We start from the raw sequence: 27,048 nt of genomic DNA, 5'->3' as shown, positions 1-27,048 counted from the left end.
TTTGCTTCTTGCAGTGAGGGAACCGCCAGAAGGCCCTCGGAGCTGGACCTCAGTGTTCGGGCTGAACAATGGGGGTGGAGACGCTCCTTCAGGTATACAGGGCCGAGGCCGTTTAGGGCTTTAAAGGTCAGCACCAACACTTTGAATTGTCCTCGGAAACATACTGGGAGCCAATGTAGGTCTTTCAAGACTGGTGTTATGTGGTCTCGGTGGCTGCTCCCAGTCACCAGTCTAGCTGCTGCATTCTGGATCAGGCCGTGACACACTAGTGGTCCCAAACCACCTGCTGAAGACCAGTGCAGAGGTAACCAATAACTATGAGAGCAAACCATTGCCTTAAATATTACCTTTTAATCCCAGGATCCTGTAAATTACTGTGCAGGGCTGGAACCTGCAATGAGAGTTGACCAGGATTACTAAGGCGTGATGCGCTTATGCTGTCTGGGCTCCCACTGACAGGCCCACGCACCTTGCTCTGCAGGAGAGGAAGAACACAGATCAAGCTTTCTACATGCAATATGAAGAAATACACTATTTTCATTTAAAGGCATTGCTGCCAGTAACTGCCAAACAGCTGTCAGGATCCCTGAAGAATATCAGTAATACAAAGTTCACAACGCAGGGGGCAGCAACAGGAAAGGACGGGGCATGCTCTAGGGTTATACACTCAGTTAATGTGAGGCCCAACAAGTCCGGCCTAGAGCCCTCAGAATTTGTGAAGCCCACTGGTTTCTTAGCAGACAAGATGATGGGGAAAGGGTTCTCAGAAGATTTTGAGAGTTGGGAGGGAGCCGTGGGCACAGTTAATTCTACTTGATCTTCGCCAGATGGAGAAGAATCTGATGTTCCTAACCAGAAAAATATCTTCCACTTTACTCACACAGGCAATTTTCAACAGGTTCCACAGCTCTTTCTGCCGTTTATCCTGAAGCTCAACAACCATTTTCTCATCCTCATTCATCAGGCTCATCACCTCATCCACTTTAGGAAATAACTCCAGTGCCTTTTGCTTGCAGACAACTGTTTTACTGTAAAGAAGAGATAGCCTTCTAATCACGTGTCATCAGCTCTACTAGCACAAGGAGAGGGGGAGAGACAGAGAACTCTGAGAGGTGTGGGACAACGGCAGAGTTCCACTAAACAGCAGTCCCCCTCTTCAACTTTATTCCCAGTAACCAGGACAACCTCACTACAGTGGGTCTTTGGGTGTCCTACCTGAGCTGAGCATAAAGGAGGCCAACTTTCTTTTCAAAGGTCTGGATTGCTTGCAGAAGTAGCCTCACGACTTCTTGGCTGTCTCCACCAGTCCTTTGGTCTAGACAAAAAGTACGCAGAATCAAGTGGCATGTTAGGCAGAGGGTGGGGGCAGGGGCGAGAAAGCTCCTAAAAGACATAAGAAAGGAAACAGCCCCCATTACTGTTGGGCAACAGGCAAAGGAATTAAAACCCTTGAACAGCTTCCGCAAGATTGGATCTATTCTAGTATAAATTAATACCCCTCTCTGGATGTGGCATCACTGCCACTAATGCAGATTAAAATCACCGCTCTACATCTGGCGGCATTCTTCAACATTGCTCAGTAAAACTTGGAGCCAACTGGTAACAGCTAGTTCATCAGAGTGAAATGTGAATGGAATACCAAATGCTGTTGAAGTGGTTGCCAGAACGCAAATCACTGCTCTTTAGTATTCATCCCCCACCATGTCCACAAAAAAGTGGGGCAAAAGCATGTTAAGGGGTAACAATCTTCTCATTATTAGTAACGCACTATTCTGTGTTGTGTTTTGTACTACAGAAGTCTCAAAGGAGACGGGTGGGGGATGTTGATGCTAAAAGAACTGGGATTGTAAACATGCATCTCCACAGCACTGTCAAGGAGCACAAGGCTGGGGAAATGGTGAGATGAGAAAGCAGGGCTAGCACATGGTCTTGCGGCAATTCCTCTCCTGTGCCCCGCTGTAGTCAGTTTCCTTTGGAACAGATCATGCGGCAACAAGATTCCTATGCTACAAAGGCTTTTTTTACCTCTTGGCTTTTCTCTCAGTCTCTGGTACAAGTCCTTTGCTTGTCCCTCTCTATAAAAGAAACAGGAAAGACAAATTTTCTCCAGCACTTGTGAGTGTAGAAGCAAGCCCACCCACCCAACACCATGTTCAGACCAACTGAGTGCTCAGCATGGTTCACGACCTGCATGGCTTTGGGCAAAAATTGCTCTCTTAGCCTGTTACCCTTCTGTAAGAAGTGAGAATCCTAGGGACTTACACACATTACAATTGGTAAAGCACTTTTAAGTTGCAATGATAACTTCGAGCGTATCCCCTGTACAGCTTGCCCTTCTCTCCCGTAAATCCCATTTGGCTACAGTTCAATGCTCCACTTATTTAAATTATTTACAAAATAAAATTACTATAAAAATATCATTTAACAACAACTTACAAGAACAAACAGAATACTAACAACATAACTACATCAGCCTTTCTTTTGACATGATTTTCCTCAGTGCCTCTCCTGCCCCCCTTTTCTAGTATTCCTCTCTTACTGACAATGGCACTCTTCAGTATGGAGAGGGAGGGGGGAACAAGGAGCAACTCAAATTCTGTGCCATATGATCTTGCAGCCTCTCAGTGGAGTAAGTGCTGTTCATCTGCCAGTTTAGATTTAATCTCAAGGATTAAATCCGAAGGATTAACAAGACCCAGAAGATTCTTAATCTAAAATGCAAATTTCCTTAGCCAGCACAAGGTTCAGCTATACATTTCTTAGAATAGTGGAAAACCTATCCCTTAACATCGCCATTCCAAGTGACCAGCAGGATGCTCTTTGATTGCTCCCCCTGCACACACGTAACTAGAAAGACTAGACAAGAAGAAAGGTTCTGGCCAGTCCTCTTCATGATATGCTGTTGCTGGTTTTTTGGTGCATGGAGCTTTAACCCATTTGCAGCCTGAAATGGTAGGGTTCGGGTGAGACTCTGCTGAATGTATACAATGGCCTAGTGTCCGATATGGAGGGAGAGAGATTAGATTAGCCTCCCCCAGATCTGCCTTCCAGATTTGGATGAGTTGCACCAGCCTTTTCAACCTGGCTATGTTGTGTGTTGGCGTGGATAACCTCCTTTGGGCCGCATGACAGCAGTAGGCGTGGGTACCACCCGCATTTGTAGGGCACCCCCCCAAAAAAAATCTGCTGATCCCTGTGGATCAGATGAGGAGGTGAAAGTGATGGCTCCTCCCAGCTCAACAAATGGCTGCTCTGATGGCTGTGGAAGGGGCAATTTGCCTCCCATAGTCATCAGGCTACTGGGGCCTGGGCAGGGCAGAGAGGTTTAAGCTGCGCCACCCACTCCCAGCATGGTGTGTACCTTAATTTTTTCTTTTCTGCCACCACCAACAAAATTGGTGGAGTCTTGATGGGCAGGAGGCATAAACATTTGCTTGTGGGGCTGGATCAGTAAGTGCAACCTAGAGAAAGGTAAGCACCAAAAAAAACTAAAAATCAATTTTTAAAAATAGGTATATTTAAGTGCTGTGCCACTGGATTCAGTGACTTAGGTGTGCCTAACTTTCTAAGTTTCCTATGCTGTCCTTTAAATATAGGGCAACCCAAATAAAAGCTATCATGTCTGACGTGTTACACATGCATACCTGACCTCTTCCGAGGGTACATGTCTATCAAACAAGGGAGTTGTGATTTTATGCTGCCCCAGGATGATGGATACTGGAGAGAATGGTATTTAGGAAAGGGCTAAAACAACCAAAGGCACTACAAGCAGCTACTTACAGGGCATCCAGAGAGCTCCCTTGTTTCGGGCCCTGTGGGATTCTCTGCAGGTCCACAATGTCGGTCTGTAGGGCCATCGTCTTCTTCACCAGCTGCTCAACTTCCTCCTCCTTGGGAGGGAGGCAGAGGAGGGGACAAGGAAAGGACAGCAAACCAGGAACGGTTTGGTCATGTTGCAAGACATTATTTCCAGTAGCTTAGGCTGCAGGTAACCCAACTCTTTCCAGCCAGTCTTAAACAATCCCAGGCTAGCAGTGAGACAGTGGCATCATGCCCAAGCAAGCTGCAGGAAATGCCCTTTTAATACCAGGCACCTGCGCTCTGCCTTCTGCCACTGACTCAAAATTCACAGCCAGAGCTGGTGTTGTGAGGGGCTTGCAGTCTTGAGCCCACCTGATGACTCCTCGAGAGCAGCTTTCACCGATCTGGCACCCTCCAGATATTTTGGGCTACAACTGCCATCAGCCCCAGCCATGACAGCCATGCTATTGGGGGTTGATGGGAATTGTAGTCCAAAACATCTGGAGGGTGCCAGGTTAGTGAAGGCTGCCTAAGATCCATCCAGGGGAAACAAATTTCAAAGCCAACCAACCAAGTGAAACAAACAAATATACAGATGTTTTGTTGCCACACTGTTAGCTTTTGGACAACACACTGGAAGGTATAATTTTCAGAGCCTTTTGACAATACTTGAAGTTCTACCTCTGAAGCCAGCAAGACAGACAATGGTGTTGGCATAATTCTAGTACCTAAACCTAGGACTTCTCACCTGTGTGCTCCTCTTGCAAAAGCACTGCAGGTGCTGACAAGAAGGAAATTTGCATTCTGGCCTTCCTCTTACGGCTTGCCCTCTGCAAAGAGGCTCATCTGGCCTCCACATTAAGATCTTTAAGATGCCAGGCTCATGATTTGGAATGTTGTTTAAGGTCTTATTGCTGTTGGGTATCTTTTTAGCCAGATCAGTTTTGATTGTGATTGTGAATATTATTTGGACTTAGCTGTTTGTTTCAAAAGTCTCTCTAAATACCTTACCAGAAAAAGAGCCAAAAAGAATATATCACAACCATCACAATGGCCCATAAAAAGACCTAGCCAAACTTCTGCAGCTTGGGGGATGTGACTGAACTAATTCTAATGATTATTTTAAGTGGTTTGGCTGAAAGAGTTACATTTTTATATTGCTCATTTTTAACAGATAACAGTTTTTTAACAGTTTATTCATTGCTTTCCCTGTTAAGTCACTTGGAGACTAATAAGCTCTGTAACACAGTCCTAGTAAGTGGCCTTTGGTAAGCCCTCACTCTCAGCTTCAGCTCTCCATCAACAATATGGATGCAATACTAGCCTGTCTTACAGGGCTGGTACAAGGATACGTAGACAAGGTTTTTTAGAGATACTTGGAACACTTTAAAGCAGGGGTGGGGAGACATCAGGCCTGGGGATCCACTTTGCTTGTTACTAGAACACCAAGATCCACCACCCAGAACCTGATGCAAAAGATGCACAATGAAGAGAATTCTTAGCTCAGGAATTTACTGTATGTTCCAGAACAGGATGGAGCTCACAGTCTATACTGCCTGCTATCTACACTGTGGATGGCAGTGACTCTTGAGGGTTTGGGACAGGGTTCTCTGCCAGCCCTAGCCAGAGGTGCTATTCGAGATTGAATCTGAACCTTTGGCATGCAAAAGAGATCCTCTACCATTGAGCTCCAGCCCCTTCCCAAGCTATTTTCATATTAAAGCTGCTTGCCTCAAAAGGTTTTCATTTCAGCAGTATAATTTAGGACAGGTAGGGGAGAGTCATTTTGCTGCTGCCATGGTTAAGCAACTGAGAGTCAGAAATGCGTTCTGGTTTACTACAAATCACTCATAGAGATCTAGCCTCTGCCCACCTCTGCTCTCAAGTACTTGTTATTGTTTATTGTTACTGGGTCCTCTTAGCCTTTCTCCTCCTGTGACCACACAACTCTGTTAATCTCCAGCTAATTTTCTACCCCTTGCCCACAAGCTCTGAAAGAAACAAGGAACATCTTGGGTTTATTTCTCGTCCATTAATCTGCTGCTTCCGAAAGTCCAACAATTCAGACAGGATTGCCAAGAAATTGATCCCAGCCTGGTAACTCTAAGCATCCTGTAAGAGAGCAAGGCAAAACACTCATCTAAGCAAAACAAAAGATAAAAAAGTCCAAGCCTACCCGCCCACAGAGCTCCACCGTCTGCTCCATTTCCTTCCATGCAAGCAGCAGTTTCTCAGAAGCTGTAAAAAGAAAAGAGCTCTGGTTTTCAAGAGACCCTTCCTAAATCAGCAAAAGTATCACTTTGAGCCTTCTCAAGGAGTCACCATAAACATTAGATGCTGTGGCTGCTGAAAACCAAGTCTGATGGGGGAAGATGGGAATTTAGGGCAGGGCTGATGCAAGGCATGGTTTACTGAAAAGAGGCACTACATTGCAGAACAACTCATTTTTACAGGAACCCTTTTCTAAACTGAGCTAGGACTGAAGGGGTCTGTTGCTGTTCACACTGAGGAGGAGGTGATTAGAGAGCTCTGACATGCAATATAATAAAGATGGGAAGTCCAAGATCAAAGGCTGTCCTAGAAGTCAACAGGAAGCCTTTGAGGCACCACAGACAAAAGAAAAGCTTGTGAAGGCAGGGAGCTGTCCAAGAGTATTCAGATTCTCATCAGACATTGAAAATGGGGTGGGAGCACATGGGGCACAACTTCTGTCACTGCAGGGAATGCGGGGGTGGGGGGTGGAGAGCAGGCCAGGAACCGCTTTCCTCAACCAACGCCAAGCTATGCAATAATACAGATAAGGAGATAATCATAATTTCTTAAGCGTATAAAGCAAATAAGCACTATTAAAATTCTGTTGTTTGTTTAAGTTCTCTCTCCCTCCAAGAATTCCCTGCACAAAAATATCCTGGCTGATGAAGAAGGAGAAGTTTAGCCTAACCTGCTGTCACCCAGCCCATGCTTTCTGGCCTGGGGAAGGATTGAGACTTGCAATCATTTCTTAGCAGTCTCTGGTGGTCCAGTCAAGGAAGAAGTGCAAAATGTGATACTGTAGGGAGTGTGACCTGGCATCAAGGCAAACAAAACCCAGGGAAGAGGTCTGTCCTAGCAACTGTTTTCCTATCATTAAAAACAGCCAAACTCACTGATTCCAAATTCAGTTTGCTCATTGTACTTCTCCAAGTCAATCTGGATACTGGCTTTGAAGAAGTCCAGCTTTGCCTTCAGCTGCTGCGATAGGGAGGCCATCGTGTTCTTCATCTTGGAAAGGGTACTGTTGTGGCGCAGAAGGTTCCTCCTACAAAGCCAGGCAGAAAGAGAGAGAAAGAGTTGCCCCCTTGGAGTCCCAGCTGACCAGACCTTGTCTGCTCCCCTTGGCTTGGGCTCCACAGCCATCAGCACCACCCAGTGTCAGCACATTGACATGGCACACCTTTTAACCCGTAGTTCTTAGTCTCAAAGACAGTATTGTAAATTTATACGACTGTCTATCTATAAATATTCCTGGGGTGGCTTGCTAACACTGCAGCGTATAATTATATAAACCAACAAAAAGCAATAAAAAAACAGCCAAGAAAAAACAACAATAGAGACAGCATCAAACATTTACAGTCTGGATTAAACTAAAAAAGCAAAAAGCCTTGGTCAATAAAACCTTGGCACAGAAAAAGCCAAAGAGGACCCAAGCAGGAGCCTATTTCATATAACCTGTATTTAGAGTGGCATGCAATCCACACAGCTGGGGTACACAAATGTGGTACTGAGGGCAAAAAATTAGCCCCTTGGTAATTTCCGTGTTTCTCCTTTCCTTTTTAAAGCAAGGCTTCCAGCCCCAAGAACTACAAGCATAAGCAGAACAACACTGGGGAGCCCTCTTGAAGTTTCAGAAGGCAGGCCTTCCAGCCCCAGCCCCAGACTCTCTGCACCCTCTCACCCTGGGCTAGCCTAAGAAAGATCAATTGGCCAAATAAATATAATGCACATTTGCAGAAATGTCCAAGGCTTTGGAACAGAAGCGTCTCTGGGCACAGAACAGGGAACATTTCCCTTGTGGTGCAGACTTCACTTAGGCTGCTCATAGAACAGGCCAGCGAGGTCTGAGCCCAGTGGACAGAACTGGCAGCCCCAAAGGTAGCAGGATCCCATCACGCACATGGCTGCCCGCTGCCCGTGCTGGAGCTGGTGGAAGTCCTCATTCAGTCTTCGGATGGTATGCCAGACCTGGCCCCACACTTTGCGCAGATGGAGGAAGGAGAGGTTCTTCTTTGGATCTTGAACTGCGGAAGAAAGAAGAGAAGGATCGACAGGGAAGAGGGACACAAGTGGGGAAACCCAAGCCCACAGTTAGGATTTTGTATGCTTTACATGCCAAGTGCTGGTTTCTACAAAATTAGAATATGTCTGGACTTTTTCAGGCTATCCCAGGACTTGACTGGTCTCTTAATTAGCTGGATGCTACAAAAAGCTCTCTCAGGAGTCAAGTCCTGCAACCAGCAAGCCAAAACTACCCCCTGACTTGTCTCTTTCAGACCCTGCCTGCACGGTGAAACCGAATAATTAATCTAGTCAATCATAGGTGTGGGTTCTACCGCTGCCACAGACAGCAGTGGCAAAAATATCCACCTGTTGGCTCATCTCCCAGGAGATGCAGACACAACCAATGAATGAGAGAGCAGCCGTTGTCTGTGTCTTACACGCCTGTCATCACACAACTTACAAGTGTCCATTAGGTTTTGAGATAACGTATTTTTCGCTCCATAAGACGCACTTTTTCCCTCCTAAAAAGTAAGGGGAAATGTGTGTGCGTCTTATGGAGCGAATGCAGGGGGGGCAGGCAGGAAAAGCCCCCAAGAGCCGCACACAAGCTCCATGCGGCTCTTGCGGGCTTTTCCCCAGGAGGGAGAAGGGACTGACTGGCCGCGCAAAAGCTGCACGCTCTTTAAAGGGTGCGCGGCTTCAGCTGGCTTTTCTATGAGGTGGGGGAATTCCCCCACCTCAGAGAAAAGCCCGCAGGAGCCGTGCACCCTTTAAAGAGCGCACCGCTCTTGGGGGCTTTTCCCCGAGGAGGGCAGCGTCAGTCCCTTCTCCCTCCTCATAGAAAAGCCCGCAGGAGCCGTGAGTTCCTTAAAGGGGGTGTGGCTCCTGTGGGCTTTTGTGGGAGGTAGGGAATGCTCCCAGAGCTTATCAGGGCTGGCAGGGGAAGCCCGGGCTTTCCCCTCCAGCCCCGAGCAGCTCTAGGAGAAGCGGACAGGCTGCGCTACCCCAGAAGCCAGAACAGCTAGAGAGAGCACTGCTCAGCACTCCCTCTAGCTGTTTAGCTTCTGCCTTCATCCTGCTGCCCTGTGGAGGAGGAGGAGTTTGGGTTTGATATCCCGCTTTATCACTACCCTAAGGAGTCTCCAAGCGGCTCACATTCTCCTTTCCCTTCCTCCCCCACAACAAACACTCTGTGGGGTGAGTGGGGCTGAGAGACTTCAGAGAAGTGTGACTAGTCCAGGGTCACCCAGCAGCTGCACGTGGAGGAGCGGAGACACACACCCAGTTCCCCAGATTACGAGACTACCGCTCTTAACCACTACACGACACTGGCTCTCAAAGGAGGCTTTGCGCGGCTATCCCTGGCTTTTGCGGGAGATGGGGGAAGGGACAGAGTGTGGCTCTGTCTCTTCCCCCACCTCCCGCAAAAGCCCCCAATAGCCGTGCTCCCTTTAAAGAGCCGCACGGAGTGTGTGTGTGTGGCTCTTGGGGGCTTTTCCCCGAGGAGGGAGATGGGCTGCTCAGCGCTCCCTTTAAATAACTTTTTTTTCCTTGAATTCCCCCTCTAAAAACTAGGTGCGCCTTATGGAGCGAAAAATTTGTTAACTAACTTTGTCTACACAGGCAAGGAATTCCAAAAGCTCCTTATCTTGCCAGCATTTCCTGACTCTTTCAGTTCATTCCAACTTCTGCAGTAAAAACATTAGGGGCTGAATTAATTTGTTATTTCAGTCTTACTGATCAATATAAACGATGTTTCAAAAAACCAAGCTGAGTTTGGGGCTCACATCCGTCATGGGTCTGTGCGCTTTAGAATAATTCCCTCCTTGGCTTGGGGAGTGAAAGACTCAGCTTCAAATTCCCGCTTAGCCAGGAAGATCATTGGTGGCTTTGGGCAAGCCAATCCTCCTTAGGCTAAACTAGCTCACCAGGTAGCCAAGAAAATATACAAAAATATATTTTCTATGATGAAAAGCGTGTAATACAGAAATTGTGGAATGACACATCTAGAGGCTGCCACCGTGTCGCCTTGTGTTCAGTGTGGTATGTATTCTGCAATTCATGTATGTACAGAAACCTGAATTGTCATTGTATGGTGTCCCGAGTTCTTAAAAAAAATTTTTTTTAAGTAAGTTCCTAGCCCACACGGTTGCAGAGATAAGCTTGAAAGTGTGTCGGCAAAACCAGGAAGAATCTCACCAGCCAGAGAAGACCTCGGCTGCATGAGGACGTCTGGTGGCTGGAGGATTGCTCACTGCCCCTCCTCAGTCATGCCAGGTAAGGAAATATAAAACTATATGCTGGAAGTTTTTATGCCATAAATTGTTATTTTATGATACTTCATTTTCAACTGTATTTTATCATTTTATGTTGTAACCAGAATAGAGAATGCTTTTTATAAATATAGCAAATAAAACAAGGTGCTTAATTTGTACATGTTACACGTTTCTTGGAGCAGAACTTGGATTATTATTTTTGTAAGCACAGAGCACACATATATTTCCAATCAGTCACAAAGGCAGCAAGTATTCCTCACTATCTATTCACCTGAAAACAATTAATCCTCTCAACCCCCCCCCCCCAAGTAGCACTAAAACACAGAAAAGGGTCTTACGAATACTGTTAATGCTTTCTGGATGAGGTCGGGGAGAGATCTGAGGCCTGTATGTAATTTTTCGGTTGTCGAACAAGAAGAAGAGGCCTGTGTCAGCAACTGTGGCATCATTTAGCTGCAAGGAAATGAAGCACGAATCCCTTATTGTGGGGCCTATTACTTGGAAACACCTTCTACAATCATGCCCTATTCCAAAGGACTAAGAGCGGCCAACAGAAATAGGATATTAATAGCTAGTTCTCCAAAGGAGTCACTCAAAGTCATTCTACCAAGTGTTCTATCTCAAAGAAATAACATTATGTAGGGAAAAGATGCAGTGTTTTTAATACAATGAGAAAATTAGTACCTCATTCATTGCTACACAAGTCCTGTTCCTCATCCCTCAAGCCTCTTCTGTTTCCCTTGTTATCTTTCCTTGAGTGGTTTCCTTTGCTCACAAATTTACTCTCAACCAAACCATCTCCCACAAAAAGGGGAATCCATTCCCCTGCTTCTGCACTCCCCATCCCTTTAAAACAATGACAATTGCTTCCAAGGCTTTGAAGTTAAGGTAAAGGACAAAATTGAAATTTCACTAGCTGGGAGTATTACAAAAGCAACAGGAGCTACCGTAATTTGGTACCCATGGGTGAAAGTGTTATTGGACACACCTTGATGTCAGCCAGATACTGAGTGGCTGGTTTCTCAGAAAATAATGCCAACCCTCCTTCCTGAAGCAGCTCCTGCTCCTGCTCTGGGATGCCAGTATCTGCCTGGATCTTGGCTTTCACACTCTGCAAGGTCTCGTCCTCTGCCAGAGGATACACGTGCACAGTACCCGTTACCATGTCTAGGATCTGCACCAGCTGCAAAAGAAAAAAAAAACCAAAAAACAGAGAGAAACTGGAACCAGTACAGGACACATCCCAACTTGCTCCAGTTTGAGAATTTGTCCAGAAATAAAGGCCACCAATAGCAAGACCACCCTCTCTGCCAGAGTAAGAGAAAGGATAATCGGCAGGGGTAAATTCTGCTTCAGAGCAATTCAGATTCTGGGACTCCATGCGGAGGGAATGTTTTTGGCCCAAACAAGCCATTCTGAGGCGGTGCAACCAGATGGAGAACCATATATTAATCCAGGTGACCAGTTTCTCTCCCTTTCTCTGCATCAGCCAGAAAACTAAATGTATCTTTGGACACCAAGTGGCTTATAGGGAAATTTCAAACCTACTTCAGCAAAGCTGTGAAACTGCCACTAAAATGTTTTCACACTTATCTGTATTTAAATATTTGTCATGCCTCTTTCCAAAGAAAATCTCTGATAAACGTATTGCACAGTAAAAACAAAAACAAACCTAATATTTGATACATTACTCTGTAATATAACATACTGAATACAGTAATGCAACTCTCTCAACAAATAAATTTTTAAAAGTTAATAAATACTTGTCAGTTTAGCTAATTGGTGGCACTGAGTAAATAAAAATATCATTACCTTTCAGAAAAACAGAAAATACGTACACATATAATTTATTTATTTACTGTATCAAGCTCACACCAAGTGACGTAGATAATAATAGAGCTCCAGGCAGAATTTTAAAGACTGAATGGATACAGACAAAAATAAGGCATGAGGGAAACTGATTCACCAAAATTTTGTGACGGAAAGGCAAGAGTAAAACAAAAAGCTTTTAGGGCCTCCCTGAATGCCAACACTAAAGGAGCCAAATGAATATCAAGTGGAATAAAGTTCTGCAAGGCCATGACCTTGTCTTGGGTGCTCACCAACCAGCCAAATGGATGTCACCAGCAGAGACACAAGAAGGACCTCAAGCACAGACTTTGACTATGGGGTTTTATAGGAGTGGGAATTCTTTCGGTAATTCAGCTCTAAACCATTTATGGCCTTAAATGCTAACATCAGCTCTTCAAATGGAGCTTGGGAGTGCAGCAACAGCCAGTGCAACCGGCACGGAGGTGGCGCCATGTGTCCAGAACTCCCGGTGCCCATTTTGCAGCAAGAGACGTTTCTGTATAACAACTGCTTCAATAAGTCACTTTAGATTATTCCCTATTTTTTGCAATGTCACATCTAAAGGAAATAAAGCGAAATCTACAGGCACACCCCCCCATTAATAACACTTACTTTTAAATTCAAGATATCATCCAAAGCCTTGAAACAACCATTGGGGCCATATGTGGGGTCGGTGCCTCTCTGCCGCGCATGCCACTGGAGCATCAGTTGCAGCCATTTCTCCAGCCGCTCAGCCAAAACACTGAAGGAAAGCAGGAAAAAGAAAGCACTGGAATGAAGAAAATGCTGAGGTGGGGGTGCAGGGGGGTGATTCAAGCATCTTTTCTGCAGAGAAGAGCCCTAAAAGTTATGTTTAAGGGACATAACATATTCTGCAGACTTGCTATTCTCTCTCCATGGTTCCATTCACGGTCCCCTTAACAACAGGATGGATCCCATGTGATTCCCACCTCCCCAATTCCCTCAAATTAACTACCGTATTTTTCGCCCCATAAGACGCACCGGCCCATAAGACGCACCTAGATTTTTGGGGGGGAAATAAAGGGAAAAAAATTTATTCCCCCCCCCCAGGTGCGCTGCGCTACACCAGGAGCTTGGGGCGTGCGGAGCTCAGCGCGCCCCAAGCTTCTGCGTGCCAGCAAGGTCTCCGCTAGCGTGGGAGAGCCGGGCGCCTCTCCCAGGGCTAGCGGACCCCTGCGCTAATCCAGAAGCTTGGGGCGAGCTGAGGTCAGCGCGCCCCAAGCTTCTGCGTGCCGGCAAGCAGTCCGCTAGCCTTGGGAGAGCCGCGGGGCTCTCCCAGGGCTAGCGGATCGCTGCGCTACACCAGGAGCTTGGGGCGTGCTGAGCTCAGCACGCCCCAAGCTTCTAGGTGCGTGCAAGCAGTCCGCTGCCGCCCCAAGCCTCGCGCACCCGGTGGGACCTCCTGCCGGGCGCGCGAGGCTTGCAGGCATTCGCCCCATAAGACGCACCCCGATTTCCCCTTCATTTTTGGAGGGGAAAAAGTGCGTCTTATGGGGCGAAAAATACAGTAGTAAGCTTTTGGGGGCAGGGATCCTTTCCCCCTACAAATGTTATCCAAAAAATGAAGGCATGCATTGATGGTGGTATGTTTTAATTATAATTGTTGTTGGTTGCTGCATAAATTGCTAGATGTGGGGCTCGGATCAAGGAAAACCCAAGTTAAAACCTCTGCTTAGCTACAAGGCTCAATGGACGGCCTTGGACAAAACATTCACTCACCTAACTTGCCCCACAGGGAACCTCACCCTGAGCCACTTAGAGGGAGGGCAAGACTGAACTACAATAAATAAGCCAACTCTTCTTCCTATCTTATCTCCTCTCAGTCTCCTCTTTTTCAGGCTGAACATACCCAGCTCCTTCAACAGTTCTTCATAAGGCTTGGTTTCCAGACCCTTGATCATCTTGGTCACCTTCCTCTGCACACCTTCCAGCTTGTCAACATCCTTCTTAAACTGTGGTGCCCAGAACTGGACACAGTATTCCAGGTGTGGGCAAGTGGGACTATTACTTCCCTTGATCTGGACACTAGACTTCTGTATAGAATAGCATTTGCCTTTTTTGGCTCTAAATACATTCCTCAAGTCCTGGTTGACCAGTCATAAAATAAGCAGTGGAAGTTTCTCAACAACAACTCATTTGCATAAATTGCTGTCAGTTCATAACTGTGATTTGAGAGTTGCAGAACCAGAAACAAGGAAAGTCCCAGCCAGCCTGCAAAATGGGCAACCGAGTTTTTCTTGAGGTGTCAGTCGTTCCTTACCAGTTCAGATTGTTGGGGTGTGGCAGCTTGCTAGAAAATTTCACTTCTCCTGACAAGTCTTCATAGACAACAATATCCAGCTCACTTTTCTGCCGGACTTTTGCATGCCTAAGAAGAAGCACACATTGGGCTGGTTCAGACTTTAGCTTACCCTTATATCTGCACCAAGGCCTTTTGCTACAGCAGAGGAAGAATTTAGGAGCTTTCGGTTCCATTTTAAATTAATCACAGCTTGCAGTGTCATCCAAACCCACACAAATTGGTTAACTGAAACATGCCAACATCAAACCAGAGTTTATGAGGATGGCTTACCTCAACCAGCCATACTAAACATTAACCAATTTGCCTGGAAGAAAAGGCAAGCTGTGGTGAAGCTAAAATGGAAGCAGAAGCTTTCAGACTGCCCCTTGTGGCCACTCCAGAGGAAATGGGAGGGAGTGGAAGAGCCCAGAGCTCACCAAGCCCTTTCTGGTCACGCTAAGCCATACCTTGACCCCAGAGGTCCAAGCAGTGGTGTCTTCCAGATTGGATCACTACAGGGCACTCTATGCGGTGATGAGGAAGTTGCAGTTATTTCAGAATGCTGCGGCACAATTGTTAACAGGAACGAGGCCTTGCCAAAATAGTACAGCTCTGCTCAGAAGTCTGCACTGAGTGCCCGTTTGCTACTGGGCCAAGTTCAATGTGTCACTCTTAGAATATAAAGCCCTTAACAGCTCGGCACCCGTTTACTCGTGGGATTGCCCAACCCTTCATGTGCCCACTTGACTGCTCTGATCTGCAGAACTAGAACTGCTGCAGCTACCAAATAATATCCGTTCCGCATTTTAGTGTGGCAGCACTTGAGAGTCTGCCGCTCCTTTCTCCTGGCACCAGGCGTGTGTCTTCACTGCACTTCTTCCAGCACCTGCTTCAAACATTCTTTTAATCAAGCCACCCAGACACGTAAAAGCTACATGTGCTTTAATCTGTTTTTAGCTTACTGTTGATTTTCAGTAGTTCTGAATGTTTTCTAAATATCTATTTTCAACGGTCTTTTATTGACAATTGCGATGTTTTATTTTTTGGAAACCACTCCGAGGTTTTGTTACAATCAAACAGTCTGTGCATTAATGAAATAAATACATCTAAACACACTCATTACCACACAGAGAATTGTCTCTGAGGACTGTGTCTAAGAACTGGAGGAAAAGTTCTCTCCGTCTGAAGCCGATGGTGCTGTGCAGAAGACTAACTGGCTTGGCACCTGCGACATAATGAACACCCTTCTCTCCAGCCTCTGGAGTAGATTTTCAGCTTAAAAAACTAAGACTGTTCGGATTTTGTTTTGTTTTTAATCAGACACCATATGATTGTACAATTATACATTTAAACCATGGATGGGGGACCTGTGGTCCTCCAGGTGCCGTTGAACTATAACTCCCACCAGCTCCTGCCTCCAACGGCACCTGGAGGGCCACAGTTTAAATCAGAAGTCGCAAATGTAATAGTGAATAAAAGCAGTATGGCTAGAAGAGAGAAGACATCCACCAGAGACAGGCAGGATAGCCAAACAGGTGAGGAAATCTTGGTTGCTGCCAAGACATGTTATTTGAAGCTGGAGCCAGGCTCACCTCTCAGATGCAAAATGTGCCTCTTTTTATACACCGCTATAGAAATTATTAAGTTATTTCTTACAGATCACCCTGATCAGCATGTATTATCAGTTTTCAAGTGAAAAGGACATTTCCTAAGAACCCCACAATGGAGCCAGAGTTACTCACCATTGCACTGGCTGCCAGGAGGGCAGAAAAGGTCGGAAGCCTGTGATACATTCAAAGGCCAATGTGCCAAAGCTCCAGTAATCCACAGTCACTGTGTATTTCTGCTGCTCCAGAAGTTCCGGGGCCTGAAACATTGAGAACCAGGAAAAGACTAGCAGTGCAATCCTTTACCCGTCTACTCAGAAGTAAGCACCTTTGAGTCCTAGGTGGAATGCAATCCTACACCCCACAAGCTCCCAGCTTCCTAAAAAGGCTCCCTCAAACCAAGGCAGAACTTGAGATATGATCCCTTCCCTCTACTTCCTTAAGACAGACTTTATTTAAAATAGCATTTTAAATAAATTTTAAAACAGCAATGGCCAGGACTAAGGACAGGAAGGGCTCCATAACACAATGTAAATCTGCTGTGGAATTCACTAACACAGGATGCGGCGATAGATACTAGCTTGGACAGATTTTTTTTGTACGAAACACACAAAATACTATTCTTCTTATTATTAATTACATTTATATATCACCCTTCATGCAAGGATCACAGTATAAAAATGGGTTCATATCGGTTCAAGGTCTGTCACTGGCTACTGGCCATGAGAGCGAAATGGAACTGCCATGTATAGAGAGGCAATATACCTCCAAGGATCAGATCCTGGGGACAAATAGTACTGAAAGGCCATCACCTCCCTTGTCCCACTTAGAAGTGTCCAGATGGACCCTTGGTCGGACCCAGGAAAGCAACATTTTTGCAACTCATTTGAAATGCTTCTTCGGGATACTGGCTTTGGCTTCCTGGTTCCTAACAGCTCAGCTTCCCATCCATTTGTTGCCGCCTTTCATGTGCTGCTTCCACCCCTCCTGCCTAACTGTGCCCTCCTGGGTGCAAGCACACTATTTGCACTTGCAAATCCTTACCAGATACTGTAATGTCCCAACGAAGGAAGTGCAAAGGCTGCCTTGATCCAGCTCTTTGGCATACCCCAAATCAATGATCTTGTGTATTAGCTGAGAGAAAGCAGAGAGGGCAGTTGTGGTAAACAGAACTAGAACCTGAGAGCTTTGGCAAAAAACAACACCCAAAGGGCTGATAAATATATAGCACAAGCACAGAGTTGGGTCAGCTCTGGACCCAGCACAATATCCCATTCATCCTATCTCTGTGCTTGGAAGGATCGAGGACTGCGAAAGTATTGTTAAGTAGTGTGATCAAGTCTGGAGAGGGTTCCAAAAAAACAGCCTGCCCTTCAGAGCTGAAAGGGACTAAGCCCTACAGCCGACAACTTTCCCAAACGGAGAAGCAGGGCCAACCTGCCACAGCCCACCATATACCAGACCCCATGATTCACACCAGAGTGCCACAACCAGAGAGCAGCTGCGCTGCAAAGGGATGTCTGCACATCAACAAATTCAAAGTGATTTAAGATTGAAAAAGGGACACAACAAGGTTGCCCAATTTCTCCATTGCTTTTTATATCGGTCCTTGAAGTTTTGCTAAACATGATTAGAAAGGACCAAGAGGTTAAAGGTATACAGGTGGGAGCTAAACAGTACAAATTGAAAGCATTTGCTGATGATTTAGTATTGACTTTACAGGAGCCAGAACCTAGTACTAAAAGGGTATTGGAGCTGACTCAAGAATTTGGACAGGTTGCAGGTTTCAAGTTGAATAAGATGAAAACCAAGGTTCTAGAGAAAAAATTAACTATGAATGAGAGGGAGAAGTTTCAGGAGGAGACAGGACTAACATTGGTTTAAAAAGTGAAATACTTAGGGGTTAACATGACTGCTAAAAATGTGAACTTATTCAAGGATAATTATGAAAAATGTTGGACTGAAGTAAAAAAGGATTTAGAAGTATGGACAAATTTGAAGTTATCATTGTTAGGCCAAATTGCTGTGATAAAAATGAATGTGCTGCCAAGGATGTTATTTTTCTTCCAAACATTGCAAATTTTGGATAAGATGGATTGTTTCAAGAAGTGGCAGAAGGATATTTTCTAGATTTGTTTGGCAGGGCAAGAAGCCTCGAATAAAATTTAAGATATTAACGGATGCTAAAGAAAGAGGTGGATTTGCCCTGCCAGACCTTAAACTTTATTATGAATCAGCTGCTTTTTGCTGGCTGAGAGAATGGCTGCTTCTTGAAAATACTGACGTATTGGATTTAGAAGGTTTTAACAATGTATTTGGTTGGCATGCATATATGTGGTACGATAAGGTAAAAGTACATAAAGCATTTAAAAATCATATTCTTAGAAAAGCATTGTTTAATGTTTGGATAAGATATAAGGATTTGTTAGGGGGGGGAAACCCAAGATGGTTGTCACCAATGGAAGCGAAGGCACAGAAAAAACTCAGTATGGAGGCCAAATGGCCGAAATATTGGGAAATTCTGGAACAAGATGGAGAGAGAATAAAATTGCAGAGCTTTGAAAATTTGAAAAACAAAGTGCGAGATTGGCTCCATATTATCAAATAATGGAGGCATACAAATTGGACAAAAAAGTTGGTTTCCAGGTGGAAAAATCAAAATTGGAAACAGAATTGTTAGATCCAAAAACCAAGAATTTGTCAAGAATGCATAACTTGCTGTTGAAATGGAACACTCAGGATGAAACGGTGAAATCAGTTATGATTAAATGGGCACAAGATGTTGGACACAACGTAATGATGGCTGACTGGGAACGGTTATGGACCACAGGTATGAAATTTACGGCATGTAATGCCCTAAGAGAAAATTTAATGAAAATGATTTACAGGTGGTACATGACACCAGTTAAGCTTGAAAAAATCTATCATTTGCCCGATAATAAATGTTGGAAATGTAATGAGACTGGAGGTACATTCTTTCACCTTTGGTGGACGTGCCCAAGGATTAAGACATTCTGGGAGATGATATATAATGAAATGAAAAAGGTATTTAAATATACATTCCTTAAGAGGCCTTTCTCCTGGGCATGGTCAGCCAATTGGTGTTAAAGAAGGATAGAACTTTTTTTATGTATGCAACAACAGCAGCAAGAATGCTCATTGCGAAATATTGGAAGACACAAGATTTACCCACCAGGGAAGAATGGCAGATGAAGTTGATGGACTACATGGAATTGGCGGAAATGACTGGCAGAATCGGAGACCAGGGGGAAGAGTCGGTGGAAGAAGACTGGAAAAAGTTTAAAGACTATTTACAGAAATACTGTAAAATTAATGAATGTTAGAAAAATGTTGGAATGAAGTTATATGGCTTTAGTAGAAATGTTACAAGGAATTAAGTATAAATAGATTAATAGAGCTTTAAAGGGAAAAATATGGTTAGAATGTGTTAAGACAATTATAGGATAGAAAACAGAGGAAGATGGAAAGGAATTGCTGAAACGATTAACAGAAGTGGAATACAAAAAGGGAGGTGTGAGGAGGTCGAGGAAATAAGGGAAAGAAAGATAAGATGTTGAAATTGGATTGTGTTTTAAATGGTTTTTGTTTTGTTTTGTTTTGTTTCCTTTTTTGTATTGTATTGTATGTTTTTTCTTTTTTGGTGTTTTGTAGTGTTGTGTTTAATTTGTTGAAAAACTAATAAATATTATTTAAAAACAACAAATTCAAAGTGATTTGAGCAAGACCACCAGAACATGCTGCAGGAAAGCAACTCACATCACTACAAACCTCCAGCCAGTTTAGTCTTTTCTTTTATAAGTAACTCTGCTAGATCAGAATCTTAGCCGAAGCACACCCAACCCCTATTCACAGTCTTCTCAAACAGCGCCTTTGGCAGGAGGGATACAACTCTGCCCAGCTCCCTGCGTTAGTGGTGACAGGTGGGGAAGCTTAGCAGAAGAGCATCACCCACCCTCTCTTTTCCTTGTTGAAGGACAATGTTTTCTGGTTTCAGGTCTCTATGGATGATCCTGTTCTCGTGCAGGTATCTGAGAGCAGAGGCTGAGACGGAAGGGGGGTGGAGAAAGAGGGAAAGAGAGAGGAATGTATTGTCATCACCAAAATCTATCCGTATTAATCAATTAGTGCATTCTGTTGTTAACGCGGAAAAGCAGCAACAGCCCTGTAAAGGCTGAGAGCCAGTGCCGTATTTACCTATAAGCTAAACAAGCTACAGCTTAGGGCCCCACTCTCTTGGAGGCCCCCAAAAAATTAAAGGGAAAAAAACCTGGATGTGCATTTCCAAAACATAAGGTAAAAAACAAATAAAATAAGACCTACATACAGCAACAGTGGCAGGTCCATAAATTACCATATATCATATATTCAACACAAAAAACAGCGACAATTTGTTTTTGACAAAGGACAGCTGGACATATCAAGGGCCCCATTACCTTCAGTAGCTTAGGGCCTCATCAGACCTAAATCTGTCCCTGCTCAGAGCACCAGAAGTGCAGCATCTGTCATTAGAAGTAGAGCAGCAGAGTTGGCGTGCAGCAGCCAGAACACACAAGCACAAGGTGCAGTAGCCTAACAGCTGAGGCCATCCAGACCAGCTGCTAGAGCACATTTCTCCTGAGAATCTGTTTTGCTCTGCCCTGATTTCTAACTCCTACTCTTGCCAAGGGATAATAAAGCCCTTGCATGTATGAGAACATACTTTTTTTTGATAAGGACATATTCAAAAGATGAGATAGTACCCGAGACATAAAATCTGATAGGGATCTGCAACCACACCACCCGGGGGCACCAAATCCTCATTGAAATGAGGAGTTCTTGCACATACCTGTTCATTTCAGTGCTCTTGTTCCCTGACAGGTGTCTGCATCTCACTATGCTGTCCTTAAGGTAAAGGTAAAGGGACCCCTGACCATTAGGTCCAGTCGTGACCGACTGGCTGAGGGAGCCAGCGTACAGCTTCCGGGTCATGCGGCCAGCATGACTAAGCCGCTTCTGGAGAACCAGAGCAGCGCACGGAAATGCCGTTTACCTTCCCGCCAGAGCAGTACCTATTCTCTACTTGCACTTTGACGTGTTTTCGAACTGCTAGGTTGGCAGGAGCAGAGACCGAGCAACGGGAGCTCACCCCCTTGCGGGGATTCGAACCGCCGACCTTCTGATCGGCAAGCCCTAGGGTCTGTGGTTTAGCCCACAGAGCCACCCGCATCCCGATATGCTGTCCTTAATTCCACTCAAAACCCACTGTCTGAGGCTCCTTACCTCCCCACAGAGCCACCTCTGGTCACTTACCAATGTCTGACAGCAAGATAAGGATAGCTCTTTCCCGCAGGCCACAGCAGTTCTCAAGCTGATTCAGGTGCTGAAAGATGTAACGAGAGACATGAGAAAGCTTTCTGTCGAGCTTCCATATGTATTAACCATTATGTGGTTAAACGGTTAAAAAAACCCCCAACTTAGACTGAGTTTTAGCACACACAAAAAACTTAAAGCAAATCCTTATTTTTTGATGAATAGCCTTTGGACTACAATGTAACCTAAACAGAAACTCTCTTTAGAGAAAAATTTCGTCCAAAAGCATTTTTTTTTTAAAAAAAAACTGATTTAAATCAAGAAAATCTGATTTAAATAAAAAAATCCATTTTAAAAAATTTTCTTTAAAAATTTATTGATTTTTATCCACCCTGATGGGGATTGTACCTGAGGCCTTGGGATTATCAGCACCATGCTCTAGCCAACTGAGCTATCCTGAAGGCACAATATCTCCACATCAGGGAAAAGAACACACTTTTCAAAGTAGCTTTCCACAGAGAAATTGATATAGTGGAACTTTCACTCATGCTATCCTCCACCTGCATTCTTAAATAATGTAAGTAGAATAATATAAATTTAGACATTTAGGATTTTAATGCAACAAATAACATATTTGCCTGATATCACTCTTTTGATATCAACACAGGACTTTTTCCATAGATCAGCATTACAGATCCCTTTTTGCATTTTAGAAAAGTTTTATAAAATAACTGGGTGGGCCTGTTGTCTGGCAATTTATTATTAAGTGCCTAAATTTGAACCAGTCTCTCTCACTCATACGAGAGGCATGGGAAGATATAACTAAAGGGAGGAGAGTTGAACACACGCGAGTCCCGATATGTAGCATTTGTTTTACAAGTAGCTGTGTGGAATGGCCCACTGGGAAAAATCCTGGGTATGAGTCCAGTGCCACTTATTTTTAAGAACTACTCAATTGTATCTAGAGGCCATCTCACTGAGTATTCAGTTTCCAATAGAAGCCAGCCAGATACCTTCATGCCCTGCTTATATATTTCTCAGAGGCAAAGACACTTATTTTATTCCCAATATCAAAAGTATACTGTCTCTAAACATGAAGGTTCCATCTGTCTACTATGAATAGTCTTTCATTTATTTGGTCCCAGCCAAGTTTCAGTTGTCATTGGTTATAAATGCATGTCACTTTTGTGACGCTTCATTCTGAGTCTTGTATCTCACAAAATTTCCCAGTACACTTTCTGGTGTTGGTAAATGCTGTACTTGTATTGAAGGAGCGTCTCCACCTCCATCGTTCTACCCGGACACTGAGGTCCAGCACCAAGGGCCTTCTGGCAGTTCCCTCACTGCGAGAAGCCAAGTTACAGGGAACCAAGCAGAGGGCCTTCTCGGTAGTGGCGCCCTCCCTGTGGAACGCCCTCCCACCAGATGTCAAAGAGAACAACAACTACCAGAGTTCTAGAAGACATCTGAAGGCAGCCCTGTTTAGGGAAGCTTTTAATGTTTGATGTATCATAGTATTTTAATATTCTTTTGGAAGCCGCCCAGAGTGGCTGGGGAAACCCAGCCAGATGGACGGGGTATAAATAATAAATAATTATTATTATTATTATTATTATTATTATTATTTCCCCATAAGAACATAAGAGCAGTCCTTCTGGCATCCTGTTTTCCCCAGTTTCTCTACCCTCCTGCAGAAACCAACCACATATTTCTAGCAACCTTCTCTGGGAGCAAGACAGCAACTGCAGCAGGAAGGTATTCAAGCAGAATTCACAAAAAATGTCCGGCTGGATCAGGCAGACGGCCCATTTGGGCCAGCCTTCTCTTCTCCTGCGGCTGCCAACCAAATGCCTCTAGAAGCCTCTAGAAGCCGGACCTGAGCGCAGCAGCAGCAGCAGCAGCTCCCTCCACTTGTGATTCCCAGGAATGTTCAGGGCCTCCTGCTTCCTCCCTACAGTGGAGGAAGTCTTGACCACCTGCCTCTCCACCATCTAGGCCTCAATGGGCATTCAAGCATAAAACAGCACCAACACTCTATCCCTGCTCTCAAGGGCTTTGGAGCTAGCCTGTCACTTGCTGCCTGCAGATACTCGTACCTTGTATGTAAGCTTAATAATAAATATCTCTTAAATGATAACTTCAGAAGAAACCACTAATGGGTGGCACATTATTTGAGAAGAATGAAGCTCCTCCCTCTGTGCCACAAACTCAGGCAAAGCCCTCACTATGACTGGGAATACAGAGCAGCCGTTTGATTAAACCCAGTCCATTTTCTCAGTCTCCCCCCCCCCTTTCCCCCAAAGCACAGGACACCCCTCACTCACCCTCCTGAGATCTCCTCCCTGGCAGTACTCCATAGCCAGCAATGGCAAGTCATTCAGGGCAAGGTTTTGCATCCCTTCTGGGACATCCCGGGCAGCCACCACATTGGGGTGGTTTAGCCTGAGGAGAAGAAAACACAGTAAGATCTCAGGTGGATCTATCACTTTACCTTTAAGCAGTGGCTTTCTAACTTTCTGAGGAACACTTTCTACATTGGCCTGTCTTGCTATGCAATTCCTAAATGTCCACCACGAAACGTTTGAGTGTAGAAACAGATTCTGAAGCATATTCTTCAGAACAGGTCATCCTGTTGGGCCCAACAATCCCCCCAGGTGAACTGACAGGCTGCTCTAAAACATTCTCCTGGAGCTTCATGTTGCAGGAGGTGGGGTTTTTTTTAGCTTTTTAAAATCAATGTCCTTACCATTCTCATCAAGACAAAAACATGAAAGTAGATTCTGCATATTAAACTCTTTGGCGGAAGCATCGTGTTGAGCAGAGTCCCACTGGGGCCTGCTGTCACTGTCAGTCAGCTGACTGGTACTGGCAGCAAACGTCACTTGCCACTTTAAGGCTCCTGGCTGTGCTTTGCAGTGTGTCTCTACCTGTGCTTCCCTTAATGCCACATATGGCTTGGGCAGGTGGGCACAGTTTGGGGGAAATGGCCTTGTGGACCAGACTGGGACCTGTGCAGGGCCTGATTTGGCCTGTGGACCAGAAGTTCCCCGTCCTCACCTGGAAAACCAAAGCCTGGCTTAATGCTGCAACACCTTCCTACTCTTCTGTTCTCAAGATGGGGCAAACTAAAAGATAACTCTGTAAATAAACAGGATTAAAATCCTGGTGCTAAATGCATTGACTAGAAGGCAAAGTTCACTGCCCATGATATTTACACAAGCCACACATCTTCCAATACTGCTCACCGTTTCATGATTTGTATTTCTAAGCACCATCTTTCTCTGTTGCGTGGGCTGAGCTCCTGACGACACTGTTTGATAGCAATTTCTTCCCCACTCTCCTGTTAAAAAAGGGGGAGTTTATTCATGTGAACCAAGTGCTCTGACCTTCAAACTCTCAGAACCCTGACAGTGTTAGTACTGCTGCAAATGCTGCAAAATTCCTGTGCCATTGTTATATGAATCTGAGAAGAAGGAGGAGGAGGAGGAGGAGGAGGAGGAGGAGAGTTTGGATTTGATATCCCGCTTTATCACTACCCTAAGGAGTCTCCAAGCGGCTCACATTCTCCTTTCCCTTCCTCCCCCACAACAAACACTCTGTGAGGTGAGTGGGGCTGAGAGACTTCAGAGAAGTGTGACTGGCCCAAGGTCACCCAGCAGCTGCATGTGGAGGAGCGGAGACACGAACCCGGTTCCCCAGATTACGAGTCTACCGCTCTTAACCACTATACCACACTGGCTCTCTGAGGAGAAAACCAAGTGCAGACTCTATCAGGATTATTTTACAAATGGCCCTTTTGTTGTATATGCACACACACAAGTTACTGAAGCCAATCTACTCAGTAATAAATCTGCCAACTGTTGGTCAATTTACTAACGTGCCCTGTTTCAGAAGCCAGTGCTGGAGCAGTTATTGCAGAGATAACAGAACACGGACTCAGAGCAGTTAGGAAAGAGCCAGCAGCACTGGACATTGTTCGGCACAGAGCTATGTGTGGAATGAGCACAGAGGTGTGTGAATCTGTAAATGAGGGTGGTATGCTCCCTGTACGTCCTTTGGTAACCCCACGCGTAGAAGTGACACCCATTATTATGTGTGGCGAGTGGCCTTAGCTCAGTGGTGCAGCAGCTGCTTTGCATGCAGAATGTCCCTGGTTTGATCCCCGGCATCTCCAGACAGAGCTGGTCTCCAAGCCTGAAGAGCGGCTGCCACTCAAGTGTCCACAGAGCCAGGCAGACCAATACTCCGACTTGGTGCAGGGCAGCTTCCTATGTCTTATGTACCATCTATCTGCAGCCGGGGGTTTTTTTTATTAAAAAATCATATGTGGAAATACCTTGCGGGTAGAAATGTTGCCATGTGTAAGATCTCCTAAAACTCCAAGAGTCCACACATTCAGGATCCACACTGCCGTTTTAGGTGAAAGGGGATCCTGGATGTCTTGGCACAGCAGCGCAGCCCTAAAAGCGCAACTGGAGGCAAATGGCGCCTTCAAGTGCCACCTGCCCATTTCATCGGACCCAGGACATAATTGTGGAGGACACATCGGGCCAAGTTGCCTCTTTTTAATGTATGTCTGGAGCTTCCCGAGGTGGCCTCCTGCCCGGGGGGGGGGGGGCTGCCACGGAAACCAAGCGGGAGGCGAGGCGGCCGAGCAAAGTCTTCTCCTTCGCCTTCCGAGGGGCTGTTTCTAAAGGCGGACCCGGACGCGGCCGCCGGACTTCAGAAGCGGATCCCGGAGGCCTCCGAGGCGCCCCTTCTCCGTGTCGCAGGCCCGAGAGCCGCGCGCGGGGTACACGTGTGCGTGTGAATGCGTGGGCGCCTCTCCCCCTCACCTGGTTCCGCCAGCGGAGGACGTTGCCGAAGCCTCCGGTGCCCAGGCGCTCGCGCATCTCCCAGGGTCCGCAGCTGCCCGGGGGCTGCAGAGGCGGCGCCATGGCCCAGGCCTCCCTCCTTCCCGCCGGGCCTTCCTTCTCGGGCCCCGCCGCGGCTTCCGCCTTGGCAGAGAGGCGCCTGGAGGCGGGCCGGGCCGGCGCTTAAAGGGGCCGCCGCCGCCGCCGCCTCCTTGGCGCGGAGGGAAGGGGCGCTTCGTCGCCGCCCTTGTGGGACCGCGGAGAGCAGAAAGAGACAAGTAACACAAATGAAAAACAGAATGCGATTCAAATGCCTGCTGGGATTCAATAAAGAAAGGCATCAGTCCCGCGCTGTCCCCCTCCCCGCCCAGCACGGGCTTCATCTGCCGCAGACCCCGGGCGTGGGGGGCGGCCAGGCGGCTCCCTCTGTCCGTCTGCATGGAAATGCGGACTTCCTGGGCAGCCGGGGGCGCAGAGCCACCAACTCCGCTCCCAGCAACATGGCCTGCACTTGCAGCTCGGCTCCCCCTCGGCCTCCAGGAATCCCAGAAATTTATCTAATTAGCTGGCCACTTGCGAAAGGAAAGCAACACCCTTGGGCTTAGGCTGGCATTTGCAGAACCTTCCAAGGGAGACAAGAATGCTCCACAGAAAGAAGCAACAGACAGCAATGGTAGCCTGGCAGGGGGGGGGCAGGGGGGGAGGGCACCTCCTCAATACCCAACGCAGTTTGGATAGCTCCAATTCAGGAAGAATGTGGGGAGGGTGGTACATTTCTGCTGGTGGCAACA

The 27,048-nt window shown here is 45.9% G+C and overlaps 1 protein-coding gene and 1 long non-coding RNA gene across 4 annotated transcripts in view; one reads left to right on the top strand and one right to left on the bottom strand.

Annotated features, from left to right (window-relative positions):
- IKBKB (inhibitor of nuclear factor kappa B kinase subunit beta) overlaps positions 1–26,420 on the bottom strand; it is a 28,143-nt gene extending 1,723 nt beyond the window's left edge. The window contains exons 1-19 of one of the 3 annotated variants that reach the window (XM_082230000.1): positions 26,240–26,420; positions 24,650–24,744; positions 23,729–23,846; positions 21,405–21,474; positions 20,068–20,156; positions 17,139–17,228; positions 16,230–16,354; positions 14,467–14,574; positions 12,798–12,927; positions 11,323–11,517; positions 10,673–10,787; positions 7,955–8,078; positions 6,948–7,099; positions 5,978–6,039; positions 3,781–3,890; positions 2,026–2,075; positions 1,216–1,315; positions 881–1,028; positions 348–475 (exon numbers count right to left, since the gene is read on the bottom strand). In XM_082230000.1, the coding sequence (XP_082086126.1) occupies positions 348–475; positions 881–1,028; positions 1,216–1,315; positions 2,026–2,075; positions 3,781–3,890; positions 5,978–6,039; positions 6,948–7,099; positions 7,955–8,078; positions 10,673–10,787; positions 11,323–11,517; positions 12,798–12,927; positions 14,467–14,574; positions 16,230–16,354; positions 17,139–17,228; positions 20,068–20,156; positions 21,405–21,474; positions 23,729–23,846; positions 24,650–24,744; positions 26,240–26,341 (2,111 nt within the window). In that variant the 5' untranslated portion in view covers positions 26,342–26,420. The remainder of the gene's footprint in view (positions 1–347; positions 476–880; positions 1,029–1,215; positions 1,316–2,025; positions 2,076–3,780; positions 3,891–5,977; positions 6,040–6,947; positions 7,100–7,954; positions 8,079–10,672; positions 10,788–11,322; positions 11,518–12,797; positions 12,928–14,466; positions 14,575–16,229; positions 16,355–17,138; positions 17,229–20,067; positions 20,157–21,404; positions 21,475–23,728; positions 23,847–24,649; positions 24,745–26,239) is intronic. The other 2 variants (XM_082230002.1, XM_082230001.1) reach the window with 2 other exon arrangements.
- Positions 3,904–6,957, top strand: LOC309536544. Its single transcript, XR_014221602.1, has 2 exons — positions 3,904–5,571; positions 6,689–6,957. It is a non-coding gene; the product is annotated as an uncharacterized lncRNA (long non-coding RNA).
- Positions 26,421–27,048: the final 628 nt, after the last annotated feature.

Source organism: Podarcis vaucheri, assembly GCF_965113315.1.
Source record: "Podarcis vaucheri genome assembly, chromosome: 7".
NCBI classification, from domain to species: Eukaryota; Metazoa; Chordata; class Lepidosauria; order Squamata; family Lacertidae; genus Podarcis; species Podarcis vaucheri.
The sequence above is the reverse complement of the archived record's forward strand: the minus strand, read 5'-3'. Positions and strand labels throughout refer to the sequence as shown.